Below are 27,411 nucleotides of genomic sequence, written 5' to 3'. Positions count from 1 at the left end.
GACTAGTCTTCTCTACAGTTACACTAACAAGCTGGCCAACCTGCCACTGTACAAACATACAGTATATACAGTACACCATATAGTATATACCAGGGGTACATTTTTCCACAATGAGTTTTACATATAGTCAGAGGTCTGGACCAATGATGCAAAACATATAAACAGAAATAAGAGTCAATAAATTGTCTTCAGCAGAAAGTGGGTACATTCAACAGCACATCATATAATTTTAAGTAAAACTATGCACACTTAACAAGATGGATGCTGGCTTGACTTAGTGTGAGAAATATGATTGGTTGCCTGTAATCAGTCCCAAAATAGAGGCACTGACCCAAGTGTTTTTGAGCAAGCAGTTGCAGTATGTAGTAGGGTTATATGTTATGTAACAGAATAACCTCCTGTCATTTTCAGTATTGAGATGTCAAAGAAACGTTTGACCTTTAAATTCATTTTATAAACAGATCACTGATCATGAGGTGCTGCATAAAAAAACGATATTGTGTGCATTTTGTTGCATTTTTTAACTCCATTGGGAAAGTGTGCCTATGATGAGTTAAGTTTAGATAATATTGGAAAGCTTGACGCAGGTACTGTTTGGCCTTTGCTTGCTGTCCAAGTGTCTACAGGGGTTTTCTCCAACAATCCAAAGACATACAGATTAGATGAAGTGGAAACTAATAAATGCCCTTAAGTCTATATTCACTCTGGCAACCTGTCCAGGACGTATCTGCTAAACATAAATCTGTTAATGTTGTGATTGTGAGCAAATAATTTTTGTTTCCAAAAACTTGTGATCAAAGAAAAGTAATCATGAAAAGTAATCAGGATGATCACACACACACACACACTCTCACACACAATAAGGCAGTTATGAAGAATTAGAAAAGCACTGGACGGTTTGGATTTTGCATAAAACTTCTTCCTAAACTTGTATGCAGAACAGTTTTCTCTGTATCTTTAACTGTAGTGTATGTACGTGTGTGTTGCATAGAAAGTATTTTCTGACATCATATGGAGTTAATGTATACAGTATTATGTGTAACAAACATAACAAACAGGCTGACAGCGATGAAATTGTCTCCTCAGTGGAATTTTTTAAGTTCTGTTTACCCTCTCGTTGAGAATCCAAAATTTAAAAACATGAGATACGGTAAATGTTAATGATGCTTCGCTGCTATCAGCGCGGCCCAGGTGACCGCTGTCACCATCAGAGATCCAGATTAGCTTGAAGGTACCGGTGTTCAGAGAGGAATTCAGCAGCACCACACTGCCACCAGCAAACTTCAAAAGCACCGAAATGAGAGAGACAGGAGGGGGTTTGGTTGTGGAGAGAGGAATGAAGAGACACAGAGGGGGGGAGAGTTGTGAGGGACACAGCAAGGACATCTCCCTGAAGCCATATGGTGGTTGAGATGGTTTTATACGGTTGTGTTTGTCTGTCTGTTCCATTTAGGATTTTTACCGGGAAGTGCCGCAGGCCAGCCGTCTGTAATAATATATCTCCCTCCCTCCCCTCCTTTTTCACTACCCTCAACCATCTCTCTTTCTGTTTTCCTGTCTCTTTGTTTCTACTGCTATCCTAGAAATCTGCTCAGGCTTGTCAGTGTGACTGATGGCCGATGTTGACTCAAGGTGGGAATAGGTAGTCTAGCTTTTATTAATAACTCCACACCTGAACCAGTGATTTGACTCCTGGACCTTTACTCCACTGACTGTTTGTGTGTGCTTGCATGTCTGTATGGGCAGACAATTGATATTAGAATCACTGTTTTTGTGTTGTGTATTGTATGTTCTTGTGCATACTGAAAATGACAGTTTGACACTTTAACCAAACATATTGTAAAAGATTTAGTCTGCGTTATTAATGGTGGGGTAAGCGATTCTGGAGAAATCCAATACCATGATATAGAGCGAACAACGACACAGCAAGTAATGTTACTAACGTTAGCTTTGTTGCGGGTTAGCAAACTGTCCCTACAGTTGCTGCTGCGAAGCTAACAGCCAGAGAGGACGAGACGGTTTCCCAGAGCCAGCACAGCAGCTCCAGACAGCGACGCTCACAACTCTCCTGCTGCTATAGCTAACATCACAACAACAGCATATTGTGAACGTTACCTGACACACAAATCATGGCTGGAATAGTGTTGTGTGGCTTGGTCAGAATTGCATAACCTACCTTTAATAATTTAGAAAAGTTACAATTATAAGTTTTGTGTGAAAAAAGTTTGACTTTGCAACTACTTCTTACACACATAATTTGATATTTACCATTGTCTAGTTTCAAAAACTATTTTATACCAAAACCACCACAAAACACTTCTGCAACACCCCCAGGATTTTAACTTTTACCATATGGGCTCAAACATAAGCTGACCCTGGTTATAAGCAACCTGTCTTCTATAAAATATGTTTATATTGTATCAATTTTCCTGCCAAATATCAAAAAACAAAAACAAATGTTGATTACTTTCATTAGCAATATTTTTTCCCAATCAATCAAGATGGATGGTGGTTGTACAAAGCACAGGACACGAGAGACCGGGGTTCACATACTGAATCCTACATGTTGGTAGGTTTAGGCTAATAAAACACTTTGTTAGAGGGAGGGAACAATGGTGGTTTTGGTTAAATACACTTCCAATCTTGTGACTCATGTCAGTGTTGAGGTTTTCAATATTTAACAAAGACATTCTCACATCACCTAAGTGCTTCGAGTTGCCTAAACAAACTCGAAATAGTACCTGTCCTGCTATGGATCATCTCTTAGCCTTGCATACAAAATTCATCATATAATTGTGTCATCATAGCTGACATTGTGCTCTACATGTAGAAAATCTTGCAAGGATCAAAGCTAAACCACTGAAGAATGTTTTGAATTTAAATTGTACAGATGCTGTCGGTGCAGTAAAGCCCAGAATCTTTAAGCTCCATCCCTGCATGCATGGCCGGTGTGGGTGTGTGAGTTCTGGGATGTGTTGCTAAACATATCTTTGTACTAACATAATCCTTGTCCTATCATAAACCAGTGGACAATGATGATCCTAATCCTGCTCTAAGAAGATTTTCATAAACTGGAGGCACACACACACACTGTGGATGAGAGCTAGGAAATATACTTTTCTAAATGTTGGATCTGGATTTTAAAATGATTGTAGAGTTACTGCAGGTGGTCCCCACATCAAAATACTGTAAGCATGAAGTCCCTAAATTTTAGGGGGGGGAAATGGTAAATACTGTATTTGTTTACTTGGAAAGTTTAATTCCAAATTCAAAGCATTCTCAATAAAGTTTGACATCATTTTGATTTTAGCTGAGTTGGTAAACCAGGTGTTTACTGCACTAGAGATTCAAGGTTCAAATTCTTACTGACTCAGTTTAGTGGCAAATCAGTCACAATTCATAGACTGTGTAACAAACTTCCTTCTATTCGAGAACTTTTCAGTCAGCACTTGACACTTGAGGATGAGTGTCTTGAAAATCAGCACTTACTGGCAAAAAATGGTTCTGCAAAATGATGTTAACATTGAAGATTCCAAGAAAAGTCATGAAATCATATTTATCTTTTTGTGATTTGATGAATTTCTCAATAAAAGATGACGTTGGAAGTTGGACCTCATAGAACATCTGGGACTTAATCGAGGCCACTTCTGAAATTTACCAAATTCATACACTTTCAACTCCGTTACTGCTGCTAGTTCTTCTTCTGCTTGTTTCATATGATGGGAGATTTTGGCAGCGCTGACGATATCTGTGGTGACATTCGTTTGGAAGTATTTCTATGAATGCAATATGAGTCATTAAAAAATGGGAATTTTACAGAAAGAGAAAATGGCATTTGGTTGTTCTGAGTATATGTGAAAATAGTTTGACATTTATTTGGCATGAACCAACAGGAAAATGCATTTTTCATTTCATCTGACTTTTTACCCTGGCTTTGGTACACATTCTCTCTTTTTTTTTCTTTTTTTCTTCAACATAGTCATCAAAACTTTTGTGAATCGAGCACAAACTCTAAAGATCAAATGTTAATGGTACTTCCCTTCACTGCAAAATCATAAGAAAGAGCACACAGGTGCAGAGTTACAAACCAAAACAGCAATAAACAAAAATATAGAAGTTTCCCTTCACTATTTTAAGGTGCAAATACTATTTTATTATGTTTTTATAAGGAAATATTTTCATGCAGAGCACAGTTTAAAAGATCTACACTCATTACACAAAACAGGCTCCCTCTAAACTGTCATTTTGGTTTAAAACTTAATAAACTTTTTACAAACATCTAGTGTAACAAACCGAACATGCAGCTAATTCCTTGAGTGCAGAACAATCTCAGTCCAATTAGCTGCTTGCACAGGAAATTCATCCAGAAGTGGACCTAGTTCTGTTGCAGCGATGTTGATTTGTGTAGGAAGCAGATTAAACTAAATCTCAACTGAACCAAACTTAATTTCAGATACCTGAACAAATATCAGGCTGAATATTAGGGAACTCTGTTGTTTTAGAACGAGTGGAAGCCAAATTGCTTGTGGGGATTAAATGAGAGACTGTAGACACACAGAACAATAATGAGGTATATCCGTGGAGAGAGCAGTTTGCATAATACAATGAAGTCTGCGTGTAAATTGTTTTACTGGTGTGAGTGATTTTAAACTGTTTGTTATATTAAGGATCTGAATTCAGATTAACCCATTATCACATCTCAACTTTAATCTTGGATTTTGAACTGGAACATAGTAGGAAGACACAAAAGTTGAATTTACATTTACGCCTTAGTGAACTGTATGTTATCAATCCATTTACAATTTAATTAATTCACCTTTTAGAGTCAGGAAATTGAAATATAATCATTAAGGGGCACTTTTAAAGGATTTTATTTTCATTTGAATATTTGAGCATGAAATTGTATTTTGCCAAAAATCCACTTTTTCATGAGTTTTCAACTGCATCTCACAGTCTTTATTAAATATGACCTAAGTTGCATGCTTACACATGATGACAACTAAGTCATCTCCATGGCGACTGATCAAACATCATCTGCTGGCATGTGGTTAAAAGTATATTTTTATAGGGACAAGTACATAGCATCGACCAGTGCAACATACTGTATCTATATAGCATTTATAACTTAAGTTAGCTTCACACAAATATACACAACAGAACAGAAAACAGAAAAATACAGACAAAACAACACAAAACACATAAATACATACAAATATATACATAAATACAATAAAAGCACCAAAAAAAGTTTATGAAATGCACGTGATCATCCATGACTATACATGACAGAGCCCTCTGTTTCAATGACTGTTTTAACACGAGTTTAGAATTAGATCGTTTATGATCCATTTTTAGTTTTGTGGGTGAAGAGTTACATGTATTTATGCTCAGCACAAAGAAAGGCATCTGTCCAAAGGAGGTTAAAGGGGAACCCTGCAATTCCCAATAGACTTACCTTGACTTACAGAGCCTGAAACCCTGAGAAGGTTCACCATGTCGTACTGATAATTTAAATGTATTTATTTTCTTAATAAGCAATTTCTTAAACGCAACATTCAAGTAACTGAATATAATTAATCACTGAAAAAGTAAAGAATATTTTACAGATAGATTTGTGCGCGTCTGCATGTGTTGATACTAAAAATCAAATGATCTCACTTTGTGTTCATTAATAATTACAATACATCACTTTATTTCCACTCTGAGGCTAAACATTGTATTCCGCGCTGAATGAGGTATAATTTCTTTCTATTATTACACTCCGTTCACTGTCTGTGTTCAATAGGCTTCCTCCCGAGACTTGCATTTTTCTACTCGACTGAGGCTTCCTTTGTGACTAAAGGCACACACACACACAGCAGCAAGATGTTGAATAGACTCTGAAACCTGGTACTTATTAAAAGTTTAACATCTGAACCAAAGCTTTGTCCCTGGGGCATGTGTCCCATCATCTTTGTGTGTGTGTGTGTTTGTATTTTGTGGGTCTGTGTGTCTCTGTTACAGTGTGACACACTGTCAATTGGGAATCACAGACCAAGAAGAGATTTGATCCACAGTCTGTTCACCTTCAATATCCTTTCATAAAAGCTCTTGTCCTCATCTTCCCATCCCTGTGGGTGGGTGTGTGTGTGTGTGTGTGTGTCTGTGTGAGTGTGTGGTAGTAGAAAACTGTCAGTTTAGTGAGTAAACACATATAGGAAATCAGAAGAACCCATGAATGTCAAAATATTAAAACTTTTTTTTTTTAATCGTGCATCTATATCATGTGTGGGCAGTCACGCAATGGAAAGCCAACAGTAATGATTTCATCTAAAGAGTGAGGCATTGATGTCACTGATTAACACACCCACTCTCCATGATTCTTAAACATACTGTACATAAACATGAGTTTGAAACTAAACTGTTCCCTTGGGGAAACAATGTCATGACAAAACTGGAGGTACTTCCTGGAACTGAACTCTATGTGGCATCTTAACAGTCCGTTTTAGCTTGAGCATTAGTTAGTTCAGTACTGTAAACTACTGCTGCTGCTCTCCTTTGCATACTCTTGGTTTCTCAGTCTCTTGTCAAATTCAAACTTAAACTCAGTACACGTCCAGAGTTGATTTGTGTTTTTCATATTTTTTGATAAGGGCTGTGGTTCCCAGATCTGGGTGAACATGTTCTCTGGGAAAAAACACACAAAAAACCTGACTGATGATGACACCCACCCATGTATAATAATAATAATGCTGGAGTCTAAAGTTAATGGATAACAGATCACTGAGGTTGAAGAGTCAACACATCATACTCTCTCTCTCTCCATTATCTGTAAAACACAAACAGCATCTATGGCAACCAGCAGCATTGGCAACAAGTATCTGACTGCATAGACCTGCACACACAGACACACATAACTACTCACACTCCCATATAAGACGCCCTGAGTGACTATACTGCCAGAAAGACAATTATTGTCTCTAATTAGAAAATCTCTGAGCAGAGTGTAGCATCTCTCCTTCCTCTCTGTCTGCCTCCTCCTCTTTTGCTCTTGTTCACACTCTTCCAATGTAGAGTTCTGTTCCTCTGTCAATTCTACCTTCAGCTAGACAACAGGTAGAAAAGATCATATGAACATGCAAGAGCACAGACCCGCACCTACATTTACATCAAAGCATTGACCTGTGAAGAAAATCGTCTGACTCGAATAATTAAAAAGCTACAATTTACATGTTTACAATCTATCTATAATTTTGTCATCCTGATTGTAAATACTGTAATTGTACGATGTTGGTCTATTCTGTACACACATCTATGGCATGTCTGTCCATGCTGGGAGAGGGATCCCTCCTCTGTTGCTCTTGCTGAGTTTTCTTCCATTTTTTTCCCCATTAAAGGGTTTTTTGGTGAGTTGTTCCTTATCCAAATCGAGGGTGTAAGGATCATAGATATATGTACCTATGCTGTACAGATTGTAAAGCCCCTTGAGGCAGATTTCTGATATTGGGCAATATAAATAAAACTTGCCTTAACTTGACATAAAGCAGATCATAAATAAAAAGTTCTATATTTTAATCATTACATTTTGCCTGTGATTAACTGTGTTGTCAAGTGTGGTGATGGACAGTAATTTCACTGTCCAACATAAACCCCATTGCTCCTTCTATTTTGCATTTAATTATATTGTAACTCATGATTTGTATTGTCTGTATTGTAAATTTTCTGATGTGCATTTGACAATCAGTAAATTTACCTTTCCATGAAGTTTTCATCTTGGTTTCACATTCATGCTTGATGAGTAGTAATTAGATTGTAAACAGTAAGGACTTGAAAACATGGCTTATCAACAGTGAATAAACTATGGTTATGTTATAGTTAAGTTGCTTTCAGACAGCGTGCATGATTCAGTCTTGTGCAACATTAAAGAAACCAGCATAATTGTCCACGAGCATTTATTTATTTCATAAATAAAGGCAAAAACACACAATATGAAATCTAATTCTAAATGCACCAAGCTACAGAACAAAGGGTGTGAGTGGGTGATCCAAAATGGCTGCTTGAATTAAAAATGACGGCTTAGGTCGTTGCCACATGGCGTCAGACAAAGAAAGTTCATTCAAAATGGCGGCGAGGCCACATAATGTTAAACAAAAGAAACAAATTCAAAATGGTGGCTAAACCAAATATGCAGCATGGCGTTAGACAAAGAACGTTCATTCAAAATTGAGGCCAAGGCCATGTTTGAAAAAGAATGGTTTTGTTAAAGGTCAAATTGGAGTGTATGTGATCAGTGTGTAATAGTGCCCAGTTAAGAGAGTTAGTTAGCATGCAAAGACTCTGTGTGAAGCATTACGTTAACTAACATCAATTTAGCATGTGGCTACCAAACAGGGGATACACATCACATCAAAAAAACTCAATGTTGGTGCTAACTAAGCTTCGTTATAGAAATATTACGCAGGCTCTCACAGCGCTGCTTTAGATCAGAGAGTTTAGTTTCTTGACCTGTTAACATCACAGGTCACTGATCAGATAAGCTGGGTCCATGGAACAAAAGAGCATGTGGTCTCATAATAAAAAGTTCAGTTCAAGTCCCACAAATGAACAAATTCATCTGTGGAGTGCTAGTGGTCTCACACATGTCTATCACAGGAATCACACACACAAACATTCGCAATATGGGTAATTTTGAGTTTTTAGTTCACTCTACATCCATGTGTTTGGTCTGAAGGATAAAATTAGTACCCATGCCCGGCTGCCCAGTAGATTTAAAACCAGGACTTTCTGGTTTTGAGGCAGTTCTAACCAATGAGCCACGGTGCCACCGTGTTCAGCACAGAACTGCAGTATTACACTCTCACTGTAACTTTTGAGTCTCTGTCAGGGATGCAAAAAAAGAAGTGAGTGTGTAAACATAATAGACATGAGGTGACATTTACAATTTTCTCTATCTTCTGACATTTTTGACTAAGAATTTACTTGGTATGCAGACACCTGTTTATAAGGATGAGCTTCATATGTACGGTTAAATAGGTTCATTCTGACCAGTGACCAATGAGCCACGATGCCAGCCATTGCCTGCTTAAAATTGTATCTAAAGGAAATTTGAGGAAGGTATTGCACTCTTCTGCCCCCTTGCTGAAGTCTTGGACAGGTCAGATCAGAGTACAGTCTTCACTTCTCCCCCTGCTCGGCTGTAATGGTACAGGGCCTCTCTCTGTCTAAGTGATTGGTTCAGTACGCAGAGTGCTGTGGTGGCAGGGTAATTGGCCGTGATTTAAAAACCCTCTGATGGTTTAAGTGGGAATGCAGTTTGGCAAATTAATGGTTCTTAATCGAACATGTGTGAATGGTTTAATATGGCGGAAAAAGACTCCACTGAAGGCTTTAATAGAGAGCAGACTCTTATTTAAACCAAAACGACAAATAATTGTGAAACAGATGAAACAGCTCAGATAACTGTGTTTTTCTGTTCATTTCCTTTTGTTTTTTAAACTTCAAAATGATAACTTGTCATGCTCTGTGATGTTCAACTTCCATAAGCCTTTCAACCACGAAAACCCCAAATCCATGTGTAATTTAAGTTGTTGGCGGTTTGAAACATACAAGATAGTTACACCTTCCTCTTTTTGCATTTATTGTATTTGCTGTTAACCCTAACCCCCTTCTTTTACAAAATATCTCTAATATTGTAATATATAGATATCTATATACTATATTACTTACTAATAAAGAAGGTCAGGGCTTCAGGTGCAAATTAGCTATTGTGCTAACTGATGTTTTCAAAATGTCAGTGTTGATTAAAATTTGTGTTGTCCCCTGTAATTAAACAATAAACAAATTAACTATTAGTAATAAAGAAAGTAAATAAAAGAAGTTGGCTTTGCAGTTGCCTTCAAGGAGAGCAAATATTCAAACTTATTTGTTAAAAGAAAAAATATAGTGTGTGTATGTAGCTCCCACCTAAATTCAATAATTTCAATCACTGATGTGAAAGCTTATGCTGAGCAGGGTATTAGATAGGGATGAGCGAGTACACCATTATCTGTATCTGTTCAACCAACTAAATTATCTGTATTCGTATCCTTACTCGGAATGGGTGGGGCTTAAACCTGACATGGGTGGTGCTTAAACTGGAAGTAGACAGGACTAATCAGAAGTTGTAATTTATGCCTGAAATTGATATGGGTTGATCAGAAGTTGTTATATTTATTAGAAAACTATTTACAGAACAGACTCAGAATTTATTTACAGAACAAGCTTTTTTTTTTTAAATAAAACTTGCACAGTACAGATATTGACACATTTTACTCTGATGATACTCATACTTGTAAAAAGTACATTATCTGTACCAGATACTTGTTTCAGCCAAATTAGTCTAGTTTTGTGTCATTTTAAATGACCTTAAAATGTTGTGATATGTTGTTTTTCAGTTGCATTATCATTGCAGGGCAGTGTACGTGAAAGTAGGGATTGTCGCAACACTGGTTCATTGGTGTGACGTTCAAGTCTAGGAAGGTTAAGCGTTTGTCGATATAAAAACCTAAATACACTTTCGAATGTGAGTTTTAGCTTGCAGACTCGTGCAGCCTCGGTTGGAACAGAGGGCCTCGTCAGGCCATGAGAATGTAGATGTTTCTCTTTGATTACCTGAGAAGGTAATTATGGTTGTGCAGTGAAGAGAGAAACAGGTGAGAGACAGAAGCTCCTCGACTTCAGACCGTCGCTGTTTCCGTTGCTCTGTTCTGCTTGGAGGAAGACACTGGGAAATTAGTAGAACCGAGACAGGAGCAGCGGATGGACTTAATGATCAGTAGCTTTAACACACTTGCACACGTACGCACTTAACTGTGATGTTTGTATTTTACAAGGGGTAACTTGAGACCCTCAGACCACTTCATTAGTCTTGTCTTTCTGAATAGCATAGCTTTTAATAAGACATTTTATCCATTGGTGCATTTTATTCTCTTCTCCTCTCTTTCTTTCTTTCTTTCTTACAAGTACAGATGCTCACTGGTTGTAAATTCAACACTGCAAGTCTGCTGACTTTCATCATGTTAAATAATGGTCACAATGTCTTACCCAAGGTTGGTAATCTAGAATGGCAATTTATGGTTTGCTTAAGTCATCCCCCTAAAAGCAAAGTCTAAGCTCAGCTTAGCAACTTAACTGTAGGCGCTACAGTATTAAACACTATAGGCAGGCGGGGCTCTCTGGCACTATGCTGACATGTTGATCTGAGAACTTGTTTGGATAGACACCTGGCCGTACCTGGGCTTCTTTGAGTGGGTTTCAGAGTTCATATCATCAGTAACATTATCTTGAGGTGATGGCACAACATTTTATTAATTGCATTTCAGTTTTGTTCATTCGGTTTAAGCACTACCAGATTAACTATATCACCAGCAAGGCAACAAAGACAAAGTGCTATTAGTGTGGGCGTCTGCTATTATACAGGACTGGTTTCTGTTGTGTACATATATGTTGGCAAGTATTGTCAAATAAAGTAGAGCTTTCTTTGGAGTGAGTATCAACTCTTGTCGAACATTCTTGATATTTGTAATGGCATGACTTGCAGGTTGTCACTTAATCAATCAATCAATCAATCAATTAAATTTGCCGAAGAGGGTTTCGCCTGCCACTACTAACTTGTTCATTTACTAAGAAACTGCAATAAAATAAGTGGAAAAAAAACTTTAGTTTTAGTTTCTGTTTAATAGCTTTATTTATTTGGCCACTTGATCTTGAGTGACATCTGCAACTTTCCTCTGATTCTCTCACTAATGTAACCAACACATTTTAAAAATGTGTTTTAAAGTTCTTTCTTTATGACAACTAGATATCAACGGTCATTTTTTTTGTTTTTGGATGTAGAGGTAGACATACAAAGAGGTCCATCAGACTTCACCCAAACATGAACAGCGTGGACTTCAAGGTATAAATTACGCTGATACAGGATGTAATTTCACAAAACATCCACAACTATGCCGTCTTTTTCAGTCATGTGCCTTGAAGGGCATTTGAAAATCAGAGATGCTTCTAGTGTTTTTGTTTCTTACTCTGTCTGAGATAGTCCCACTCTGTGTGTGTGTGTGTGTGTGTGTGATTCTGCCTGCATGTGGAGATGAAGAGCAGATAAAGAGTGCAACTGTGCAGACTTGTGGAAAAGTCTCCAGGGGCGAAAAGCCACTACAATCAACCAAACGGAGATGACATTAACCCCCCATAGGGACACAGGCCTGTATGTGTGTGTGTGTCTGTGAGTGTATATTTTCTGATCAAGTTAAACCGCCCTCATCCATTGCTTTTTGCATCATTAGCTCAAAAAAGAGAGGACCGTGTTTTTCTGTATGCTATGTGTGTTTTTGTATTTATCCGTATGTTTGTGTGTCTGTGTCCACGCGTGTGTGTGTTGACGTATTTGAGGGTGTTTTCAGACAAATGCTCTTTTAATCAAACATTGAGTTTCTTCTGTCTTTAATTATGTGCGACTTAATGACGCATAGAGCTTTGTTGTCTTCATTAAAACAAACACTCTTCTCTCTCTTTCTCTCTCTGAAGTTGAACTATTCAAACTTTTTACCAGACGGTTAATAAAAAGGTATGGAGTTAACGAGAAAGAGGAGGAGAGTTGAGAGAGAGAAAATAAATGCTGTTGTCCAATGTAAGCCTGACATGTCCACAGTTAAGCTGTGAATAAGCTCATCAGTAAGTTGATATTTTCAGAACTTGGAAAAAGAACTCAAATCCTTAAAGTAAAAGCAGCAATACTGCAATTTAAAAACTACTCCATTACAATTAATGTAATGGAGTATTTAAAATGACTTAACTTATTCACAGTAAATGTATTGTGATGAAAGGATGGTTGGAAAGGGGGAAATAAACATAAGGCTAAAAGGAGGGGCAGAAGAAATGTAGAAGATAATGTGCAAGAAACGAAGGAAGAAAGGAAAAAGCAAAGAAAGAATGGAAAAAGGTATGCAAAGAAATAAAGCAAAGACAAAGAAGAAACCAGTGAAAGGAAGGAAAGAGGACAGAACGTAGGAAAGAAAAAAATACGATATTGGTGATATTTTATTATTTTATCTTATCCCATGTATGTTGAAGTATATTGTTATCTGTTAACCAACCAGTAGCTCCAGTCATTACGTAAATTAAGAAAGTGAAGTAAAAAGGTACATTTGTGGGTGTGTAAAGGTGTAAGGGAGAAAAAGTCTAAAAAAAAGAAATACTAAATGAAGTAAGTAAATTAAGAACCAGAACCTCAAAACTGCATTTCAGTAGTTATTTAATTAATATACTTTTACCAAAGTACATTTACTTACTTACCTCCAGTTTTAAGTTTTTTTTATGAATTCTAAGATAATGACACACAGAGAGTCATATGAATATTTAAATTATACACATACAAAAAAACCCTGACCTGGACTACAGTTTTCAGGCAGAAAAAATGAACTGGACAGAACAATATTCGAGGAAGGAGAGCGGAGAGGTAACGTGATGAAAAAGTTGTCAGAGAAAGAGAGAGAGTAGTGAACTGCTGACAGAAGGAGGAGAGGACAGAAATGCAGAGAGTAATTGTGTGATAGAGAGAGGTGTAGACAAGACTACCTGCCAGCGTGATTAATGAGATAGTGAAACAGCTCAAGCCTCCACGTGGAAGAACCTCCGGGACAAAGTTTATATTAAGTGTCAGTATTGTTCAGGTACTTTTTAAATGCTTTAAAACATATATATCACTGTGAAAAAAGGTTCCCCAACGCTGTAATGGTCGGCTGTTTTTTAGCCTGTTTGCATTGGTAAAAGTGATTCATCATCCTGTTAAAATGGACCATAAAGGAAGCAAATATCCACAGGGATCACATGGTTTCTCACCCTGCTGTAATATTCAGGCTCTGGAATGAAATGTGCACATTTATCATCCAGCAAAGTATTAAACTTTTTTTTTTTATCCAAGCAATGTTCATTCAAATCAAACACAGCTATTTCATTGTTTTAAAATAGAGAAGGAACCTTAGTATATTAAAATGAAGTTATCCTTCATTCCATAACATCCATTTCAGATGGGCAATAGTACTGACAACAGTTTTTAACTTGCATTGGTAACTAAAAGTCGCACATGATGATTGAATCTAAACATGGTCTGGGTGATTTTGTCTCTAGGGAAAGAAAAATCTAAACATTTGGTGGTTATAGTTTACAGATTTTTTTAATTTAACACCATCATGTAAATGCAAGTCTGTGAAAGTAAGTTTTGAGACATGATAAGAAGATTTTTTTTGATCCTGCAGGATTGTCCAAAGCCAATGGGAACTGGGGAATGAGTCACCTTAACATTTAGACTAAAGATACCTTTAGACACATTTTAGATTTTGGAACATGTAAAGAGGACCTGTGACATAAACTAACAAGTCTGTTAGTACGTAAAAGAGTACACTCCAGCAATTTAGAGTTGCACTTCCATATAGTTGAGGGACTTAGAAGAGAAACATTTTAAAAAATGGATGGTCAAAATCATGCAGCAGAGGCTGAAATAGCCTGACTTTTAGTTCCTAGTATGGGTCAAGCTCCAAAAACACTGGATCCTACATTTCCCACCATGCAACTCAATAGTGTCTTTTGTTAGACTCTCCCAGTCTGGTGGAAGCACATGTCTTTCAACCTCCACGCCCCCCAGTGTGTAACGCAGGTTTTCTGTTAAAAATGTGTAGTCCCAGGTTAACCTGGATGACATGGCATCATCAAAGGTTATTCTCTCAGACTTGACATAAGTCTTTAAGAACCATGTAAGACATTATCCAACTGTTGTTATCGCAAGATTAATAGTCCTAAACATGACTAGTAAACTGACTTTGACACGTAACATTAGTGAACTGCCCCTTTTTAAAATAAACTAACAAAACAAATGGAATGCCTGCCCCTCATTTATCCTCGCCTCTTCTGATGTGGAAATTTCCCCGTCTTTCTTCCTCTCCCTGTCCTTCTCTCTACCTCTGTTTCTCTTTCTCTGGTGTGACCTGTTTGTTAATCAGCGGCCGCCTCTCATTAAACAGCGCTAATCTAACTTTTAATGAAGGTGTCGGCGGGAATTACCGGCCAGTAACACACATTTGCACGCATATCCACAGAAACACTCTGAGAGAAACTCTGAGACGGAAAACAATCTCATTAGTCTCATAGTTATTGTTGTGGTTACTGTCAGTGGCGTTACTGTGGACACAATCTGACATCATTAAATGCTGGGGGGTTGCTTAGAGATGACCTTTTAGTTATGAAGCCAGCAAAATTTTCACATCCGAATATTTGCTATGTGTTTGTTTTTCTCGATTTCAGTTCTAAATCCAGTAGACACCACCATGGAAACTTTTGAAAAAAGGCCTCTATTCACAGTAAAAGCAGTAGTGATGATAGCGATGGCCCCCGGTTTCACTGTGAGCTTCCAGGTCTCACACCAAGCTTTGGTGGGCAGGGGAACTAAAATAACCTTCAGCTACTATAAACTAAAATAATCTTTTAAAGAAAAATAAAAAAATACATTCCTGTACACTTCTTGTACCCTACCTGAAAACTAGTTTTATCCATTGAACAGACCAATCTCAGTCAGCGTGGAAAAGACTAGCACTTCTCTGTGTTGCTATAAGAACCACTGCTTTTAAAGACAGTGATGGTGTATTAGAGGTCAAAGTCGCTCTAAATTGAACAAATGCACGCTTCTGTAGCAATTGTTGTAATCAGTGCAATTCCAATGAAGCTTCTTGCCAAATCATACAAAACATCATTATACAGTCTCTATTAGACTTATACTACCGATGTACCATGTATCACGGGGCAGTATCATTAAGATTTAAGGTATGGTCCCAGTTTTAGTTGAGTTTCTAGTCTCAGATTTTGGTTTATTATTGCTTTGCATCCTGTTTTGTTTTGGCATAACGTGGCTGCATTAGCAATGCGATCTCTTGCTGTGTCGCTGTTCGCTCTATCTCATGGTATTTGTCGTGGTATTGGATTTCTCCAGAATCGCATACCCCACCTTTAAGTGCATAAATGGCCCCCAAAAAAAAGAAACCAACGCAAGAGATGCAAGCATGTTTTCACAGTTTATTCACATGTGTATTGTGCATCAATTTAAGTCTTCTCTTTCTCACAGTTACCTTAGACACAGAGTTACATATCAGTTTGTAGATAGAAAGATTCATCACAGGGTCACACATCCAATTATTGTTGCTGTCCACATGTCACAATATGTGTGATGGCTTTGTAAAATATGTAGAAACATCGTCATAGGTCACACTCACACCTGGAACAAACCACTTGTTCATGTGATGCAGAAGGAATTTTATATGCAAGCTATTTTACTTTTTCAATTCACTGAAACACCGGCCCACACTGTTGATCCAGCTAAAGGTTACTCTGACTGACACACGGATATGTGCAAACTGCTGAACCCCTCCGTATCTCTGGGTTACGGCAACACTGTTTCGTGGTTGGCTGACAGATAGGCGGCACGGACAGCAGCAGCTGTCGGTGCCACGCTGCAGATGTAAATAACAGTCTTGACATCATAAGCGAACAATCACAGCGTATACACAAATACACTCGTGGAGAAACACCTCCCACTGCATCTTGGGAAATTCTCCTGCACTTTTCTGCCACCTGTTAGTGTACATGCAGGGAGACAGAGGGGAGGGATGGTGAAAAAGAGAGGAAGATGGAGAGAAGGGAAACAGGTGGGAAGAAGCCTATTCAGCACAGGTGGTAGGTTAGTCAGAGAGAGAAATGAAAGAGGGGCAGAGAAAGTGAGAAAAAGGAGGATGAGATAATGTGTATAGCCAACTTATCCACCAAAACAAATGAGCGTATTGTTTGAATGGGAGAAACAGTATGAGTGATAAAAGAAAACTGGTTTTAATGGATTTGTATGAGAGACTAAATAGGACATGATTAAAACTTAAAGATCCCCTCCAGACATGTTTTAACATGTACTAATTTCTCTACTCTGAATAATAATTTGTATCTGATGTGTTCAACATCAGTATTGGACCAGGATTGGCTTCCAAACTGTTTGTGATGTCACAAATCATGCTTGTAGGCACAACCCTGAAAATTAGATTTTCAATGAGCACAGAGAAACTTTCAGCAAATGAATGTGAAAACATTCTTCTAGTGTCAAACTCTGCAGTGAAGCTCAAACATTAAACTGGAGGAACAAGAAGAAAAACAGTTTTGCGTGGAGGGGGACTTTAACTTTTAAAATCATATTTTACTTTTAATCAGTTATATTTATTTAGTTATTTGGAAACAAAACCCTCAACACCATTTAAAAATCATTTAGAAAAATGCTGTAGTTTGTAGACATAAATTACATGAAATCTTAATTGGACTTAATACTTTCTGTCTGCGTGGGCGTGTAGAGCCTCTGCTTGATTGACATCTCTCTGATTCTCCTCTTATCTTTTCTGAACGTTTTAGTTAACGTTTTAGGGCGGGACAAAGTAGACCCATATTATTTTCATTACTATACAGATTTTGGTGACCTCACATAATTCTCTGCACAGCGCCACCCAACTTCATCCTGAGCAGAGGTTGAGTACAGAACATGTGACATAATCATTCAGTTTGGATTTTGTAAAGTTAAACAGTGCTTTAACACTAAACATAGCTCACACTTGCTCTGACCGGAAATACTGTTTACTGTAATTGTACTAGTTTTTCTTTTATCTTTTGTGCACCACCTTTTTCTATCTGTTTTTGTACAGCACCACTAAACTTAACAGGATAACAGAGAAACAAATAATAAAACCTCCACACAATACTCTGAAGGCAGATTATGCCTTTTTGTTTGCTTTTCTTCTATATGAGCATGTATTCTATCTTGTTTTTGGAATGAGGCTCATTCATTTCCACCTCCCGTCATCAGAGTGAGTCAAGAACAGACTCTGATATGTGCCTTCCAACAATCTGGTCCCCTGCTGTCTATTCATCTCTAGTAATTTCCTCACCTCACTAAGTTCATAATTATAAGTCTGCGCAGCCATTATTAGTGCTTCAAAACAAACAACAGAGCCCCTGCAGCTGAGAAGCCAGCCATGACAGCCTAAATACTGTTCCTTTCCTTTTATTAGCTAGCTTATTAACATTTTAGCCATCAGGGCTTTCAAGATCCAAGCTGCCACAGAAATGATGAAATTTAATATCCAAAAGATTATTCAAAGTAAGTTTGACATTGTCATTATTATTATTATGAAATGGATGTGAAGACTTTGATAGCAAAATGAGATAGCAGCTTTTAAAAGTTTGAAATGAACTCTTACCAAGCAATTTCTGTATTGAATGATGGGAGATAATACCTTCACTGAGAAAATGTATTGTAGGATGAGTGTAATCTGTACTTGTGATTGTAATAATAACAGTCAAATTTTGTATTTAGCCAGGAAGGAATGAATGAGAGTCTCCATAGACGCTCCAGCATTTTCTAACAACACTCTTCACACTTCACACGCAGGCTGCAGATTTGGACCCATTCTCTCTTCTTAATGGATGCTGTTAATTACTTCTTCAACCTGCCAAACACAAATGAGATAAATGATGGACGTGTAAAGAGATCAGAAGTAGACATTAGTAAAGATTAGAGTTGATTAGAAGAGGGTGGTGGAGCTGGACAAGTTTCATCTTTTCCCTCAGAGGGAATCTGTTCATGGGATCCTAAAAACACTGACTGTTGCAAAATGGCAAGAATTGGATATCACAAACAATTAAACAGTAAAGGATTGAGACAGGACTGTAGTTTCAGAGCAGAATATGCAGTTAAAAGATGTTAATATGTATTACAAATGGGACAATAGTTTATAAATCGGAAAAATAGTTACACTCTCAAAGTCACAAACTGCAGCCCCCTCTTCCTTAATTACAACAGACACACATGCACAAACACACACACACACTCTTGAATGCATACAGCAGATGCGGTGATGGCAATGACCTCAAATGAGTTCCGGCAAGATTCAGGACAGACCTCTGTACAAACACAATTGGATTAAGTTGCGTCACATCACAAACACACACAGACTTGTACAGAAAGATGCTCATACCAGAGAGACCTTTGATTTAACAACTGCCCACCCAGACTCTCTCACACACACACACACACACACACAGAGAACCATTAACTTCACATTCCTGCAGTGTAACCAGTGAGACCACATAGGAAATAGACTCAGTAAAATACGAATTGTCAACTGCCGTGAAAACAGAAATCCTATAAATATATATTGTATTGCACTTTAAGAATAGTAGGACTTTTTTGCATCTTTCCCTTTACACATTTATCCATGAAATTTCCAACTTATATTATTTTTTACCACGGCAATAGAGTTATAATATGCAATTGGCTTGGTGGTTTCTGACCACTTGACGAACGCTGCTCTCGTGTTCACCAGCCACTCATCTGCCTTGTCTCGCTGTCTCTTTGTGCTGGGCAAGTAGACTAGTGTATACAGCTTGTCTAAACTTGTGAGCTGGGAATGGCTGACCACAGCTTTGTATTGGTGGGCTAGTGAGAACAGTTGGGACTTAACCATGCAGAGCTGGAGGAAGTTGTTGGGGAAATGTTTGCAGTGCTGTTCTGTTGCCACCACAACCCTAACCAGGATAAAGAACTTAATAATCATTATAAATAAACATTTAAAGAGTAACCAGTGGATTGCACTCAGTGTCTAGAGGTAAACAGAATCTTTTTTGGATTATTTTGGAAACCAGAAGACATCTCTCAGCTGTCAGTAGAAATTGTGCCACAGAAGTGAACCCAAACTCAGCTTATTTTTTTCTTACTTACAAACACTTTGGAACAACAAGTCCTCCAACCCATACGACCACATAGGTCATTTGTTCCTATCCTCTAATATGACCCACAGGAGCGTTTCCTAAATTAGTGCTCCTACTGGTGCCAGGTGAGGATGGCTGCCAGCATAGGTGACGTAAATCACGTGAAATAAGTCCCATGATGTTAAACACGTGGTTAACATTGTGAAACGTCTCAGTTTGGTTAGGTTTAGGCAAAAAAAACTACATGGTTAGGCTTAGGAAAAGATCATGGTTTGGGTTAAAAATAGCGCGTCACATAAGTTATCTAACTAACATAAGTTAAGTACGTTACGTAAGTCACGTACGTAACATTATGTAACTTAAAACTTTACGAACCCCGGTCTCCTGGGTGAAAGTATTTGTTTGAACCATCCATACACCCCACCACCTCCATAAGCAGACTTTCTAGCTCTTTATACTCAAGTCACCTGACTTTCTGGTTTGCTCCCGTCATAATTACCACGAGGTTGCATCCTACAATAAACATAAAAATGGGTCGTAATAAGCTGCCTGCACAAACTACCTATATGGATGTTTTTCTGGTGAGCATAGTCTCCTTTGGAAATAACTAAATGTTAATTAATCGCACAAAAAATCTTAATTTGATACGCTCAAATCTGTGCACATCAACAGGGCCCTTGAATGAGGGCATTTGAGTGGAAAGAGTCTGTATTGAGTAACATTTGTTATCTGGTGACATCACACAAGGAGCAACTCTGAATGGCTTGTTCAAATTTTGCCATTTCATTAGATAAAACAGTGAAACAGTGATTGATACAGTTTCATTCTTCAACAGCACTGCATCAGCATCTCCACAGTCCAAAATCCACAGTCTAGACAAATTCTTTCAGCAGTCCCCTCTATTAAATATATTAACAGTTCTACTTAAAAGGAAAAAAAAAACTGGTCAACCAATGCCACAATATAGGACCACCCAGCTCTTTTACTGGCGCACCCAGCTCTTTAATGGTAATCGCTGTGACCTCATCACATCTCCTTTGAGCTCATTGAATCTACCATGACTCTACCATGGTCACCACTGCGCCCTGCCAGCTATTAGCTAAAGGAGCTTTAGGTTGTGAGCACTGGATTGTATGTGTGTGAGTGTGTAGTTTGTGCTTGCAGCTAGGTGTGTGTGTGTGTGTGTGTGTGTGTGTAGTTACTGTACATGTGTGGATGAGCGACATGTGACTGCATGGTTCCTTTCTGCTATTTCTTTGTGAAACGTCTGACAAGGTGCGGCGAGGCGAGACAGAAGAGGCGTGGTTTGTGACCCATGATTCATTATCAGTCTTGGAACGGGCTATGGTGGGTGGTGAGCTGTGACGGACACTCGGCAGGACCAATCCTCTCCCCCCCGCTGGCAGCCAGACAGAGTCAGACAGGTCGTAAACAGTGACGGGGGAGTCTGGGGGGGGGGGACTGGCCCATATATTGTCTGGGCAGGATGTGTGAGGTGATCTGGAAGGATCTATGAGTCTACTTATTCACAGTGCCTAAGGTGGCATGGTGGTGGGTCAGAGAGTGGAGTTTATCACAAGTTAAATGCTTAGCCAGAGGTATAAGACAGAAATTTGGTCAAAGAGGGAGAGGAGAGAGTAAAGGGAAGATGTGTATTTGTGTGTCAAAGAGAAAGAAGGAGCAGAAAGGAAGACTTTATCCAACACTATAACTTCACATTTAAGATGAGCTGTTGGCAAGGCATTGTTGATTCTATGAGACCAGAATCTTCAGTTGCTAATTTTGTGATCATGTATCATCAATAAGAACTTTTCTTGACAGATTTTGATCTAACAGTAAACATTTATTTAAAGATGATCTTATTCTCTCCCTAAACCCTAACGTAATTTTAGTTGGCTAAACTTTGTCTTTTGGAGCAGCAGAACCAACTGAAAACTGTCATGTTATTGCCTTATAAAGTTGATATGGCAAACAAGTTAGCAAATAGTTGCTTATTCACACATCAAATTCAAAATCAAATTTTTACAGCTTTAACCATGTGGAGGCGTATCAGAAAACAATTATGGGCCATTTTTCAAATGGATTGTTTTAAAATGATTCCCCGCATTACTGCAGTGGTTCCATCATTGTACTGTATGTGTATGTTTGCCTGTGTGCAAATGTGACAGAGTGGGACACGGAGAGGAATGAAGGTGATTGCAGCTGAATAGAGAGCTGACATCTGCTCTTAGCTGCCTGGAGAGACACTCAGCAGCTTCTCAAGAGGACCCACTCCTCCTGGGCCAATCAAAACCAAGAGCAAATCCTCCTCCTAAAGTCAATTGCCCAATCACGCCGAAGGACAACAGCTTGTCATCGGTCAATTACCGAATCACAGAGAATACTTCTTCATCCTGTGTTAATTTCTTCAATCACAAGGAGGAACAGCTGCTCTTCCTGGGTCAATATCTCAATGGAAGGCAGGTATGACTGCGCTTTTTGAGACAGAACGCCAATGAGACCTGAAGACACGAGATTGTCTCTTCCACTCTCAACTAATTAACCAGCCAATAAATAGAGATTGAGAAAATTGGGTAGTTTGAATAGAGGACATTTAAGCATGGTCAGCAAGCCAACCAGACCCAAATAATTAGAATACTGAGCACAAAAAGTTTCCATTATCTCATTCATGTAATGTAGTTCATATAAGGTGGTATACAAATAACTTTAATTTTAAATAACTTTAAATAATTTTTTTTTTGTGGGCACTGGTATCTCCTACTAATTTTACTAATTTCATTTGTCACTCTTTATTTTTGCAGATACCAGCTGAAAAATACGCTTTTTTGAAATGGAGTCAACAAGTTTACAATGTTTTTTATGTTTACATTAATTAATAAAAGCTTTTCTGTTTCCTGCTGAGAACACGATTCCCCACAGTTCACAATAAGTGGGGTTCTCTGGGGGTGAGGACACTTCAGAATGTATTTTCTTGAGTAGACAGTGATGCGAAAAATGCATTAAAACATGTAGAAGAGCTTCTGACTGTGCTGCAGATCATTACATCCACTGAAGTAATAAAAAAAATTAACAATTGAAGGGGAAACTACAAAAATTTGACCATAACATGGTAACTTTATAAACTGAGATTTCACCCAGATTTTTTAACCCGGACATTAAGGGAACACATTTTGACTGTTGGTTGGAGACCGGATACCGTGGTGTCTCTGGTGTCAAAGTCCCACACTTTGAATGCCTGACCTTTCACCCTAACCTCCACCTAAGATGTTTTGCAGCACTATAACAATGTCTCGCTCTAAGACAGTAAACATAATTATACTGTAGGTAATTTTAAGTGCTTGATCAAATAGCTGTCATTTTTCTGGTGAGTGTCTCTGGAAAAATCATGTCTGGCCACACTAGATCAAGTCTCATAAAAGCAGCAGTGGCAGGTGATTTTACTGTTGAAACCAAGTAAGACATTAACTGGAATTTTTTTTCTTTTAAAAACATATTAAGGTCCCTGTCGCTCTGTATAAAATAAGGTACTTTGATCTGTCAAAATAAGGTTTTGATCAAATCAGAAAAAAGCATAATCTGAGAAAATGGGTTATTTTTTATGCTGGAATGGTGAGGTGTAGAAGAGGGAGTTAAAACAATGGGTTTGATATTAGTTAACGTCAGGCTTTGAGTAAGATGAATGGAAGTGCATTAGTGCTGTGTTTATTAATGGTTTGGAACAAAGGAGCTGAAAAGTTGCTGTGCAGCATAAAATTTGGTTTTCATTTCTTTCCACAGAAATCAGCTTTTTCTCTTTTTTCTCCTTTTAAAGTGCCAGTGTGTAATTTTGTGTGTAATCATATAAAATTTAAAAAGGTATAAAAAGGAAATAAGTATATACCTTTTATATGAATCAGACATGTAGGCTATTGCTTCAATTAGATTATTAGAGTATATTTATATTTAGTGAATTTAGTTTTTTACTATTAGTCATTTTACTAAAAGATCAATTCATTTGTTGTATGAAGGCTCCAGTCTTGACTTTTGATTTTTGTTGGAGCCGGCCTTTTAACCTTTTAACACATAACAAAATGTGCCTTTATTCATTTATTTGTCCTATAACTAATACTACATAAATACATATTTTATATTTATTACTATTTTTAATGTGAAAGGTGTTATTAGCAGTGACAAACTCCCAAATTAACACCCAAATATGCTGCTCTATGGAACTTTTTGTCTTATTTTAGCTCATAATTATGGTTTTACAACAGATTTAGTCAGACCGTCCTAAAGGGGTGAGGCAGTGACGAAACCCACGTGACACAGATAAGGGAAGTGAACCATCTTTCTAAACTCTCTGCCCAAACCACAATCTTTTCCTGAACCTAACCAAACTGCGACAGTTTCACAAGATGAAGTCATGTGACTTACGTAACATACTTAAGCGGTATGCCCGTCGGTGGTACTTTCCAATGGTTATATATGTCGTTTTGGAAGTCATTGACAATCGACCTATTCCGTCGTTTAGGTGTTGAATCTAGTGCTTGTTTTAGTCTCAGTGCTCTTATTAACCTTGTTTCCAGCTGCAGCAGACAGCTGTTTTTAGCCAATAAGCTTTGATAAACCCAGGGTACACTACCTGCACCAAGCAGCAGACAGACAGACGAAGTTAAGGACTAGCTGATGAAGAAAGTGGAACAGTATTTCTCTCAGTAGTTAGTGGAGACCAAACCAGGGCAAAGAGGAGAGGGAGTATTGGACTTACATTCATCAGATGGAGACCAGCACAAGTCCATGTAAAATTAAATGTTTCTCTGTATTTGCTGGGTGTGTGAATATAAGTGGGTAACTGTTTGCTAACACTTTTTCCATATCAACTTTATAAGGTCATAATGTTTCAGATGAAGTTCCTCTTCCCCCAAGTGCCTGCAAAAAATAAATCAATACAACTCTAAAGAAAGAAATGTGGAGAGTTGAGAGTTAAAAGAATATAAAGACAGAATAAAATCAAGGTAATCATACAGTGTCTGGCAAGCACAGGACAAAAACTTCATCAAACTACTGTGATTATAAATCTCAAACTTTACCACCCACTAGGTGCAGAACCATTTACATTGTGAAAACAGTGCAGAGAAATCGAACGGTTCTACAGTTCATCCTTTTGTCGTATCTACATCATCACTCCTTCTCCTTCTCTTCCCCACTGTCTGTTCCCTCTCCACTTTCTCTTCCAGCTTTCCAGCCACAATGTTTTGTCTTACCGCAACACTTTGTCACCTACATGTTTCTGTATATCCACGGTTCAGGCAGCATACATAGCTCTATCTCCATCTCCTCGCTGCCTCCCCTCCTCTCTTCCCCCTTGTGTCTTCCCCCTCTCTTCTCCCATCAAACATCTCTCTTCACCCCATTTCTACCCTGGCAAATATAGAACTTTGGCTCTAGTACTATTCCATGCTCCTCCTCCCGTTCCTTATTTTTTTTTCACTCTTTCAAAAGCAACATAGAAGATTTTTTCTGTTTGAACTCTGTGTGATGTGGAGTAGCGTTGCCTTATCACAGCGTGACTCTATCATCTTCTTTCTCACTGTTTTTCTTTACTCTGCCTTGCCAGCTACTTTGGTTTGGAACCTCCAGTCTGAGAGCCCTTACCTCTGTTTGACTTATGGAATAGTAAGCATTTGCATGCACGCACGCACGCGCACACACACACACACACTCGTTGGGTTTCTCAGAGGAGTAAAGCTTTGTTCCAGTGGCTTTGACTGTGGTACTTTACCTTTAGACGCCGCTCTGAATCCTGTGTGCGTTCTCTGTCACTCAGGAGCTATTTCTTGTATTTTCATGTAGCTTTTCAGCATCTCACAGTCTCACTGTCACTGTAGCACTCTTCAGACCCAATGCAGTGAAACATATCCTGTACTGAGAATAAATCCAGTGACCTCCCAGTTATCAGAAAATATTACCACAGAAAAGGCATAAATATACTGTGTGTATATTGTGTAGACAGGTTTCAGCTGAAAATTCCCTACAGCGGTGGCTGTGTTTGGCCCATAGATTGGGCACAATTATCTGTGTCAGATACATACAAATATGTGCTAAGAATTGATCCTCTGAGTGAGAAAACAAAAACAACTAAAGACCTCACACCTCGATGGTTGGTTATTTTTATTATTTAGGTTTTTAGGGCATAGGTTTTTGGCGTGTGATCCTTTAATAATGTCTACATGGAACTTTTTCTCAAAGGTTGCATACAACCTGTGAGCATGCGCAACTAAAGAATGATTTTCCCTTTTCAGATTTTAGCATTAGAATATATTTAGAGGTAAAACTACAAATGGGAAAAAAGAAAAGTCTGAAAGGTAATCGCATTTGTTTTGTAGAAATATGATCATCTTATGGCCCCTCAGAATTACCTTGTGACCTTTTAGTTGGGTCCATTCTCCCACATTAGAAACCATGGATTTAGAGAATTGGTAAATTATATAAAACATTTATAAGATTTGTTTTAGACAGACAACATCTTGATATTGTACAGTAATATGGAAGATATTGTTAACCCTTAGCACCCAGTCGACACAATTTGCGTCAAACATTGCTCTCCTTCATAACTCAGTCAAATCTGAACATAGACATAATACACAGATTTTAAAATTCAACTTTACTTACCCCTTCTGAGGGCATCAGTATCTCCCATACAGTGTAGTCCCTTCAAGATGCACTTTCCAATTTTCTTATACCACCCAATAGCAATGCTGTTTATGTTTTGAAATCCAACTATGAGAATCAAAACATGGTGACCTGGGAGGAAATTTTGAGTGTGTATTTGGATCACTTAAACAGAATCAGGGGACTGTACTGTATCTTTAAGGTAGAGATGAAGAGATTGGAAAAGTAAAACTGAGCAAGAAATAAGTGAACAAACACCACTGGTTTGACACAAACATTAACCAAGTTTTATGAGCAGCTAAACCAGGCAGGTTGGAAATCTATTCAATCAAGGTTTTATTCACCATGCATTGTTTGGGGGAGTGGAGCGAATCAATGATTTTGTGATTGTAACAGTCCTGAGGGATGGAAGATAAGAATCTGCTCAGATAATGAGCCGCTACTTAAAGCTGCAGGGCAACAAATTACAACAAGACACACATCACACACTGCTGCACACACACACAAACATACACTGCTGAACTGAACATAGAGGGAGTGTGTGAGGACACCAGATGTGCAGGCATTCTTTAAGATGCTTTCATCTCATCATCAACTTGTATTTCACCTGGAAAGATCATTGAGGAGGGATTCTCATTAATAATTCTGTCAAGCTACAAACAACAAACAAGTAAACAAATAATATGAATAATAATGATAACGATATAAAAACAGACTATTTGAAAGCATTGAATAACAGATGATAAAGAAATCATGTAAAATAAAGTAATAGATAAAAAAATATAGCAGTTTAATATATAAAATATAATGAATAATTTGCAAAATAAACACAATTTAGAGAGTCTTGTTTTGACCCTGAGACTAAATTGAGATCCAACTTAAAGCTATAATATCTGGACATTTTAATCGGTACTAATAAACTTCACAGTGCATCCTCTTAAAGGGAAACTGTATTTTTCT

At 38.0% G+C, this 27,411-nt stretch overlaps 1 protein-coding gene and 1 long non-coding RNA gene across 6 annotated transcripts in view; one reads left to right on the top strand and one right to left on the bottom strand.

The window, feature by feature from the left end:
* The window catches only part of atrnl1a (attractin-like 1a), a 259,623-nt gene that overhangs the window by 170,922 nt on the left and 61,290 nt on the right, over nucleotides 1–27,411 (top strand). The window contains exon 28 of one of the 5 annotated variants that reach the window (XM_044214110.1): nucleotides 21,076–21,475. The exons of the other annotated variants lie outside the window; for them this stretch is intronic. Coding sequence (XP_044070045.1) covers nucleotides 21,076–21,165 — 90 coding nt within the window. The 3' untranslated portion in view covers nucleotides 21,166–21,475. Of the gene's footprint in view, nucleotides 1–21,075; nucleotides 21,476–27,411 lie in introns of those variants that run through there. 5 annotated transcript variants of the gene reach the window in all.
* Nucleotides 14,889–26,793, bottom strand: LOC122884326. Its single transcript, XR_006379865.1, has 3 exons — nucleotides 26,452–26,793; nucleotides 25,562–25,704; nucleotides 14,889–18,539 (listed from the first exon to the last, which is right to left on the bottom strand). It is a non-coding gene; the product is annotated as an uncharacterized LOC122884326 (long non-coding RNA).

Source organism: Siniperca chuatsi, linkage group LG11 (genome assembly GCF_020085105.1).
Source record: "Siniperca chuatsi isolate FFG_IHB_CAS linkage group LG11, ASM2008510v1, whole genome shotgun sequence".
NCBI classification, from domain to species: Eukaryota; Metazoa; Chordata; class Actinopteri; order Centrarchiformes; family Sinipercidae; genus Siniperca; species Siniperca chuatsi.
The sequence above is the reverse complement of the archived record's forward strand: the minus strand, read 5'-3'. Positions and strand labels throughout refer to the sequence as shown.